Source organism: Hypomesus transpacificus, chromosome 18 (assembly GCF_021917145.1).
Source record: "Hypomesus transpacificus isolate Combined female chromosome 18, fHypTra1, whole genome shotgun sequence".
In the NCBI taxonomy this organism is placed as follows: Eukaryota; Metazoa; Chordata; class Actinopteri; order Osmeriformes; family Osmeridae; genus Hypomesus; species Hypomesus transpacificus.
Genome location: NC_061077.1, coordinates 9,448,634 through 9,459,121, shown reverse-complemented (window position 1 = coordinate 9,459,121; position 10,488 = coordinate 9,448,634). Strand labels below are relative to the sequence as shown.

Here is a 10,488-nt window from a genome sequence, read left to right as displayed (position 1 = left end):
AACAATCCAGTTAGTTGCTTGACTGGTAGGGATGCAGCCATGTCATGGCTTCAGCATTTAAGCAGTCTGGCACACAACAGCAACAGTGTGCTCAATTTGGTGCTCTCCTGGCAATCGTCAGTATGTCTGACTTTGTTAGAAGCAATGTACCATGATGTTCTGCCAACATGCTGTTGAGTTGCCTTGACAGTCTGTGGTTGGTTAGCATTATAAAGCATATAGGAAAGGCATGTACTGTACAATTTAGGGAATTGTTAACAAGGTAAACACGTGTGTAACTCTTTTCTTAGTGTTTAGTGAGGAAACTGTGGATGTGTTGAAATAACAAATGCCCCTCAGTTGGGGTTGGGAAGGTGTGCCACAAGTAACTAGCCCATCCAAATGTTGGGTTTATTTATCATTTTTCATATAAACAATTTATTAAAGTAAATTAAATCAATAAACCGGTCAAGAATATATTTTACATAACATACATTGCATTATAGGATCATTAAGGTGAAGAGTGCTTTCGCATCACAAATGTAGCGTTTTAAGTGAAATGTTATAAACAGAAGTGGACAGCCAACGTGAAGTGACAAGTGCATCAACAAATCATTTAGTATGACCTGTATCTACATAAACTTATAATTACTTCTGGGGGTAAGAAAAAAACTGGGTTAGGGTTATGGAAATATATTACATAAGGCTGTACATCTGGCTAAGGATATCTATGAAGGAAAAGAGATCAAAAGAAAAATGTTGATTCATTTGTTGTTGTCCAATATACTAAATATATGTAGGGACCCGATGCTGGTGTTGATTCAGCAGGTTTGTTCTCACATTCAGTAAACCCAAGATCTATGACCCCATGTCCCCTTTTATAGTATGTGTACTGTAGTAGTGCTGTGTTGCAATAAATATTACCCAATTTTACAAAAATATGCTACCTATTTTTACTGTCACAAACATTATTGTAGATGCAAGATCTTCTAACCTACACTACTGTCAATTTCAAGAGTTACATCACTGCCATTTCCAACATACAGTGTACACACACACTCATCTGTCAGTGTTGCATAGTATATTCTTATGTTCCATAAGATATTTAGAGGATACAATAGAGTTGTACTGTACTTTAGATCCCATTAGCAATGTCTGGCAACACTAGTATCAGAATGCATCTATCGCAAAAATAGTCTCTTCATCTTTTACCTGCAAGCAAAGTTGGTAAGAATATTATGCTTGAACTGGATGGATGGAAAACGGTTTTCCAATGTACTATATCCAATTAAGGGAGGGGTGAGATAAAAAAGGCATCGATACAAATAATAAGATCAGCCCACAAAATTTCCCAGCTCCATTCAGGTCTCTGGCAAACTAACTCCTCTTAACTGATGGAGGCTCTCCCCTGAGTCTCATCAGTGGCAAACCACAGAAAATGACTTCATAAGCTATTTGTAAGCCCTAATTGCCTCTTTAGAAACCAGGGTTGACTGTTATTTTGTGCACTAAGGTGAAAAGAAATTAGCTGTGGCTAAGATAAAAGGCAAGAGGTATTGGTTGGGTTGTGTATGCCTGTCTAATACTGCATATTACTGATCATCTGGAGTGCTCTAAGGTATTTATTTTAAGCCCTAGTGGCAGCCCTAGCGGCATTACAAAATAGGGAACTACAACCAATTTTTATGTGAACTCTACTCCTGAAACGGCAAGATTCCACACCTCCTATTAGTGTTGGATACCTGCTGGATGCAATTGTTAGCATGAATATTGAGTTTGGATGTGATGTGCTAAAATAACTGTGTGTAATGGATGCATTCATGAACATGATTCACTAAATGTTAACAAAACATAACCTACCATTTTAAAAACAAAAATAGTTGTCTTAGAAGAGCATCAAATAAGAATTGAGAATTGAATAAGTTTACAGCAAAGAGGTTCAAAAGTCATAGGGACTGGCTTTTAAAATAGTATATTTATGTATTCCATACTGTTTGTTTCGAGTAGATTTGTATGCATCTTTGAATAGGATTCACTTTTCATGAGCTGAATACATCCTAATTCCCCCAACCACAAGGTAAATATCAGACGGTAAATTTTGTTTCATAAAAACAACAAATTAAAATATTATACTAACTAAATGATTATGCACAAAATCAAACATTTCAAATGCAGGAAAGTCACACATCAATACACACACACAAGTAGCAAGATCCAAATGTTTTGGCCAGAAGTGTTTTCTATTTAAATGCAAATTAACCCTTTGAAGCGTACGAACATACCGGTATGTCCAGTCCTGGCTGGTCCCTGGAGCGTACGGACATACCCGTATGTTTAGAACGCGTCCTTAGAATGTCCAGTTTGGCTTATTACGTAACAATAAACTCTTCAAAATTAGACTACGTGTATATTATAAACATACGTCTTGATGCACTGTATATTTTGAGAAAGTTTACCTTTATTATCCATATGAAAACGTTCAAACAAATTAGTTTAGCTAATGTTAGCTAATAGCTAACCAAAAATAACTCACGCTTTACTCACGTCACCTGGTAAACCATAAAATTATCCGTTTTCCTTGACTTGGCTATCACTTCCAACACATGTTACTTTTGTACAACCAACTACAGATCGAAATAATAGATATACGTTCACTAATATGCATGTAAAACATCCGACAAAAGTTTGTCTTTCGTCTTGTTTTGAGCTACTAGAGGCCATCTTTGATTTTTTTTAATCTTCCGGCAACAAATTTGACCCTTGATGATGTACCACTTGACCCCGTACGCCTCAGTATTTTCTCGTGAGAAGAGTAGGTTATCTCGTTGACCCTTTGACACCCACAATGCATTGAGTACTGATCAAAACAATAAACATGGCAGCCCACGTTATCGGTAATAGCAATTAGCTTATCATCCTATACACTACCATTACCACTAAAATCATACACCACAACCACAATATGTTAATATTTGAATATCGGAATAGCAACTACTTCCCTAATTTGCAACAACGTGTTTTAAAAAGGAATATACGTTTAATTTTACCACAGTACAGTAACTTTTTACTAATATTTGTCGTCAGACTCGTCACTCACATGATTCCCGCTCATATGATTTGCGCTCACATTCACCAGTCAGAGAAATATAACTTTTCCACAATGATGACACATTGAGTACATATGTTATGCCAGGTTGCTTAGCTTTGTCTTGTCCCAAGAATTTCGGTGCCCAGTCTGACCTTGTGTTGTTGTGTGCATCTGACAATAAAATACTTTAACTTGAAGTGTTTTTAAATTCTGATGGTAATCTTGCCGAATAACACGTGTGGCACACCCAAATAATATGGCACACCTAAATGAAAACAGATTATAAACAGACGAATCAATTTGGCATTACAACGTTTTAATTCAAGGCATTGGTTCTAGTCGAGGCAAACTCCTGCGACTGTGAACACAGAAACACTGACATGTGGTGCCCACAACCTGCCGTTCCGCTGGACCATCCGGCTGACCCTTACTACAAAAGTCCCACCGGCATCAATACTAATATTGCTGGTACAGCCACAGCAACATCCCACAACTTTCTACATCGAGTGCGCGTTACTGTTTCGCGCTGCGCATCAGTGCAGGTTTATAGCCTATTGGTGATTGATCACATTATGAAAATTGCACATTTACTGGGTATTTGGGTGGCTCTGAAAAGAGCCTTTGTGTTGTTTCGTAAGCCACACGCTTACAGGACGGTTCTCAGGCCGACCAGGACATTCTCGAGGAACAGCTCGTTCCCCCTACGGTTCAGATGAACCCCGTCCCTCCTAAAAACGTCCTGGTCATGGCGGATGTTGCTGTTGGCGACTCCAACTCTGCGCATGAAGCCGGCCACTCCGGCATTCACGAACCGCCTTGACCTCTCAATGCCATAGGCACTGCGGCCCCTCGCCTGGCTCCGGTACACTCTCCGCTGGATGATATCGGAGAACAGCACCATGGTGTCGGGGAACATCCAGTGGATGCAGTCGAGGTCTCGCCTAATGCTGCGCAAAAGGCTACACCCCGACTGCGACCCGAGATTGTTCCCCCCGAGATGGATAACCATCACGGCCGGTGCTGGTCCCGACGTCCGGCGAAGGAGTGGCACCAGCTGCTCCCACCTCATCCCGCGTCGGCCCATCCAGTGGACCTGGCAGTCCAGCCCCAGGGTTCGGGTGAACCTTGCAGACCGGGTGGCGGTCAGGTGGCGCTCCAGCCAGTGGACGATTGATGATCCAACGATCCAGATATCCATTGTAATAGTAATAAAGTAATTGATAGATATTGACAGCAAATAAAGGTAAAGATATGTAAATAAGTTGGCACGCCTCCAAAATTTCAAGGGGGATAGGCGGCAAGATGCTATGCCACTGTACATTTGACCCCTCCCACCGGTCACTCGCTATGACGAGCTAACCAAAGCAAGAGAAAACAAAGCAGCCTACCTGATCCCTATTAGCCACATTAGCTCATATCTCTGTCCACATAACTAACGTGCACACATCATAAACACGTTAAAATCACTATATGTGAATATTTGAAAATCGGAACAGTATATACACCGTACGTAGCAATAACCTGGTGAAAAGAAAGACATTACGTTGTATTTGACCACACTAACTTTTTACAAGTAATTTATTTTCACTTACTGATCCACCCATACTGCATTGCAATGTAAACAAATATGGCTGCCCCCATCACCGGCAAATCAATAGCTTTTGGAAGCTAACTTGTTGTCATCTGTACAACTTCCATATAAAAGGCAATTTTGGGTTCATTTGAATATATTGGATAATCGGAATATCTGATACGCCCCCTATATGTAAAAATATGTGAAAACATAAGCAAATCAAATATTTATACCTTAGCACTGCTGAGATTCTTTCCCCATTCAATGACAAATGACGTAACGTTGCTGTCAGTGTCTCTCGCAACCCGCCACTTGCTACTCGTACTCGACAAGGACAACACCGACAGCAAACTTACAGCAAACAAACGGCATTTAGTCAATTAGCAGACTCACTTTTCCAGAGTATTACTCCAGAAATGGCATATTTTTCGGGCAAAAGGAAGCAACTCACAGACATCGACATCCAAGAAATGTTTTTTAATTCAGATGAAGAAGAGGAGTACAACACCGATGCAAGTAGCAGTGATGACATTGATGGTGAGGGTCTGCCCCCAAACCTAGAGGACCTTGCAAACCCAGAGGCCGAAGGTCCCTCTAGTGAAGGCGAAATGGAAATGGGGGATGAAGTGGAGGAGGTGAGTTCCACGAGCTGGTGGGCCGCCAGTGATTTCACTCCCCCTGGACCCAGAGTTGTGTTTAATGAAACACTGTCTGGGGTGCAGACCCCCCCCGAAGATCCCACTGAGGCTCAGTGTTTCAAACTGTTCCTCACAGAAGAACTAGTCGAGGAGATAGTGGAGGAAACAAACCGCTATGCTTCAGTGCAGCAGGAGATGATGCCGTCCGGAGTAAAAGGCAAGATTGCTAAATGGGTGCGGACAACCGTGAATGAGATGTACTCATTCTTGGTCGCTGTCCTCCTGATGGGAATTGTGAGAAAGTCGTCCCTCCGAGACTACTGGACCACAGATCCCATCCTCCTGACCCCCTTCTTCGCCACAATTTTTTCCCAGGACCGTTTCCTGCTTCTCCTCCGTTGCTTGCACTTTGTCGACAGTGCAAGCGCTAACGTAAATGATCCCCTGCACAAGATCAGAAATGTGTTTAGTGCTCTCACCACTTCATTCCAAAGGGTTTTTGTGCCACACAGAGACCTCTGTGTCGATGAATCCCTAATGAAGTGGAAGGGTAGGCTGGCATTTCGGCAGTACATCCCATCAAAAAGGCATAGGTTTGGTGTCAAATTCTTTGTCCTTTGTGATGTGTTGACCGGTTACGTGCAGGACATGATCATTTACACGGGATCCACCACTGACATCACCCACTTTCCAGGACTTGGGATATCTGGCTCGGTCGTGATGACCTTACTTGCACCCCACCTAAAAAAGGGCCACGTCCTGTACATCGACAACTGGTACAGCAGTCCAACATTGTTCCAGCACCTCCTCTCCCGAGGAACGGGGGCCTGTGGGACCGTTCGTGCAAATCGGAAGGGGATGCCAGCCTTCAGCCCTAAAATGAAGAAGGGTGAAGTGGAGTTCAAACAAAATGGCAGTCAGTTGGCCGTTAAGTGGCATGATAAACGTGACGTTCATATGCTCACCACTGTTCATTCATCAGTGATGTCAGCCACGGCAAGGATTGATCATGCCACCGGGGAGAGGAAACTCAAGCCAGCTTGTGTTCTTGACTATAACAAGAAGATGGGGGCTGTGGACAAGGCGGACATGGTGAACAGCTTTGTCGAATGTGCCAGGAAGACTACCAAGTGGTATAAGAAAGTCTTCTTTCACTTGGTAGACACTGCTGTTCTCAATGGCCACATCGTCCACCGTCAACAGTCTGGTGAGAGAAATGCACAATACATTTCAAATTACATAATTTCCTTACAAAGCTTTTAAAATAATTGAGTTGCTGTGATTACTGATTCCTACTCATTTACTTCATTCTGATTAGGGAGAGTCATCCCTTACCAGGAATACAGACTGAACTTGATGAAACAGCTGCTCGAGGTGCATCATACACCTCGACGCCCATCCACCGGTGGCCGTCCCACATCAGACAATCCATCAAGATAACACATTTCCACCTTCGCCGTTGAGTGGGCAAACTAGAACCTAAAGATTTTCCAGGAGCTTGCTTGATCGCCTTGTAGCTAGGGGTCAGGGAATAATTTTCCAGTCTCGCCTTTATTGGCTCAAATTGGCTGACTGGTTTTTCGATTCCCTCTGGAAAAGCAGTTTTTAATTATATAAAATAAAAACAATTGTTTCAAATACTGAACTACTGTGTCTTTTGTACATGTATCCTGTGATTTAGAGGCCTGTGCAATTTACTCAGCTAGCATACAGTACGATATGGGTAAACCATGTTCATGAAATAAGTTACTAGCGTTAGATGAAAGCCTGCCAGACAACAATAATCGTGCATTGCAATCCATTTGGACCGAAGACTTCTGCAGTATTTAGTATAAGGTAAAATCCGACTACACTAAATAACGCTACGTAACATGGCCACTAGTTAGTAACAGCTAGGTTAGCTAGGTTAGTTGAATTACACTCTAGCTAGTTGAATTACACTATTACGAGCTAGCTAGTTTAGCAAACACATCACCTCGTAAAGTACAACAGTTAATACTTTCATCTCAATATCATGCAAAATATGTGTTGTAACTTCAGTTGAACAAACACTTCACTTACCAGAAAAACGTCGCCATGAAAGGTAAACATGGTCCCACGAGGCGGATGAAATGCATCAAGGAGGAGGGGGGTGGGGGGTGGTCGTAATATTCTAAACAACCAATGGGTTGTTGCCTGGTCAAAGCTACGGGGTCCAACAGGTTCAACTCAAAATGCGAATAGAGAAATGCTTAAATTGTACAGCAATTCGACATTAATGCGTCATAATTAATTTCTGGAACGTTAAAATTGATCCAAAATCACGCGCATTAAAAACTCACCCTGGGGGACCAGTCAAACAATTTAGAACGTACGTGTGAAAGGGTTAAGTCAATGTTTAGGGACCAGTGTTCTTGGCCTAGGTGATCAGCTTCACTTTCATATCTTTTAGAAGAGATTTTGTTAGCCACCCTAGTACTTTGTAGATGACCCACTGTTGCTTAATAGTAGATGAATACATTTGTAATATTAAGTGGCATCTTACTGAGGAATGAGACCAAGGTGGACTAAGACCTGTCAAGAGCACAGTATGCATGCACAAAACATTGATTCTGTCTTTACTTAGGGAATATCTACACTGTTACAAAATGATTTGTAAAGTATGCCTCTGAAACAAATAGTCATTTTAAGGTGACCATCTACAGTATGGTAAACAGCTTTTGCCTGTCATGCATATCAGTAGATGCATAGAAGTATGAATTAACATATTTTGTCTAGTACTGTAAAGTAAAGAGATTTTTCCTATGGAGGAAAAACATTCACTGCAATGCTAATCACTGCATCCCCTGTTGCTCTCAAGTTTATCTCCAGCCAGGCTATCATAAAAGAGGGCCGAGATGTCTTGGGAATACAACGTATAGAGAACAAAACATTTAAACAATCTCTCTAAGTGCACTGAACTTAAAGAACAGCGGTTGATGCTGCTACCATGATGACAAATTATTGTACGTCCTCAAGGTAACCCAGCAACCTGTTACCGTAATTTGCAGGTTCTGTGAGGTAGAACGGCCCTCCATCCCCCCTTCACCCAAAAGGCAGCATGGATAAACAGAGGACAAGGGTCTCTGACATCTTTTTGCTGTAGTTATATTGCAATTATTCCCCTTTTTTCACGGTTGAGGGGGGGGATTCCCGACACCCGTGGAGCATGATGTTATCCTGCCTCGCCAGCTTTTCGTCTCGAAAAACTTTTCCCCCTGGATCCTCTGGAGATGTAATTACTGTGCAGCCAACTTGTAAGACCCAGAGATCCAGGGAATACATTCCCCACACAACCATTCCTTGTGTTTATTTTTAACGGCTTGCCTTCACATCCAGTTCCTAGTCTTACCATGGTTTCCCCCACATTGTGTCCATGTTGTTGTGTTAATTAATTGAATTGTAAAGCTTTACCAACAGAGAAGGTATGTAAGTTGTTTATGTCAAGCACTGAGTCTAACAAGTGGCTAGAGTGGTCGCTGCAATGCGCTTATGCTGGTAGTCAAGATGAGGGGGAGGGTTTTCTTCTTGTCTGTGCATGGAAGGAAGAACCCTAAATCACCTTCTCATTGAATGTCAAATCGTCCACAGATGTATAGCGTGCCATATTTGAAATGGCAGAATTAGTCCAGCTCTCACTGATGCACCCTGCATGCAGCTTACATATTATGCACCTTATGCACGTCAGTGTAGATGTATTTTTCAAAATTTGTGGCCCAAGCGTTTGACTGATCCATATCTCAGGGTCAATCGATTATTGCATGGAGCTTAAATCAACCACACCCATTCGATCCAACCAAACAAATGCATGGTTTACATTTTGGGAATTACATTTTTCACAAATGTACTCCAGAAAATGTGGACTACTCTTTTTATGACATACTATCCCATTTCACTTGGCAAACTCAAGTATTGATTTAAGCATTTAAGTATTTTATTAAACCAGTGTAAGCATTCATCTTAGTCTCTCTGCCAGGAAATGCATAAGCTTTGATGAAACAATAGTACAGAGCTGCATAATATTCACAAAGGTGGAAACTAAGGTGGCATGAAAACTGAATCAAAGATGGAGGCTTAAGCAAAGAAGCTAAATTAGTGAGCATGCTGTCCTATTAGTTTAACCCTAAAAAGCTGTGATACAAAAAAACTATAAAATGTACAGTACCAGTCAAAAGGTTGGACACATTTTCCCATTCCATGTGTCCAAACTTTTGACTGGTACTGTATAAAAGCTTACTTTTAACATGCTTTTACATGCTTACTGTTAATGCTATGTCAAATGTGTGCGCTATAAGGAGGCATTAGGCTTCATTCACATTTAAACCTTCCCACAAGTGTGACTAGAACCTACCACAAATATGACAGGACACATCATCAAACATACCATTTCCAGCCGGCAGATTCTCAATGACTGTCACCACCATAGCCAATACCATACCGTATTACTTCATCCAGATGCTGATCATGCCCACACTAGGGTTGATATGCAGGCCCTCTGAGTGTGTATCGATATATGAAGACCACGTCTATAAACACTGTGCCAGCTATGCCACAAAAAGCCACTGTCGTTCTTCGATGGCGTGGATGGAATTCGTACTCAGGAGTGAGTTTAACCAATTCAACTCAGTTACACGAGCATTAGAAAAGATCAGGGTGTTTCATGTCAAATTGGCACATCAACAGCTGAAGGTGGCAGAAACTAATAGGACTGGTACCAATGCTGTTTCCTTCCTTCCGACACACACAAACACACACATACACAGAACCACAAGGAAAATGCTCAAGTGGAAGCTCTCAATATGCTCCTTGATCTTACGGCTTACATAATATAATTAAGCAGTTTAAGCTGGCTTTATTGATGCAAGAAGCAAACGCTGCAGTGCCTTAGGGAGGAAAATCCCATCAGTAGCCTACCCCCCACCCAACACACACATACATGCACACACATACACACAATATACACACATTATGTGGATTGTGAAATCTCTGGAGGAGCTGCCTGGATTACCAGCAGGAATCAGCTTCTTCCGGTACTATAAAGCTCTTGGCCAGGAGCATCACACCCTGTCCACAATGATGTCATTCAGGGGTAGGCGGATGACAGTTCAACTGAAGTAAACACACAGACTACGGCATCTATTGCATTTGATAATTTCTCAACCATTTGAATTATTTAAAGAAAATGCAACAAA

The 10,488-nt window shown here is 41.8% G+C and overlaps 1 protein-coding gene across 1 annotated transcript; it reads left to right on the top strand.

Annotated features, from left to right (window-relative positions):
- Positions 1 to 6,184: 6,184 nt before the first annotated feature.
- LOC124481118 (piggyBac transposable element-derived protein 4-like) lies at positions 6,185 to 7,638 on the top strand. Its single transcript, XM_047040905.1, has 2 exons — positions 6,185 to 6,485; positions 6,597 to 7,638. The coding sequence occupies exons 1-2, from the start codon at positions 6,236 to 6,238 to the stop codon at positions 6,716 to 6,718; spliced, it is 372 nt and encodes a 123-aa protein (XP_046896861.1). The 5' UTR covers positions 6,185 to 6,235; the 3' UTR covers positions 6,719 to 7,638.
- Positions 7,639 to 10,488: the final 2,850 nt, after the last annotated feature.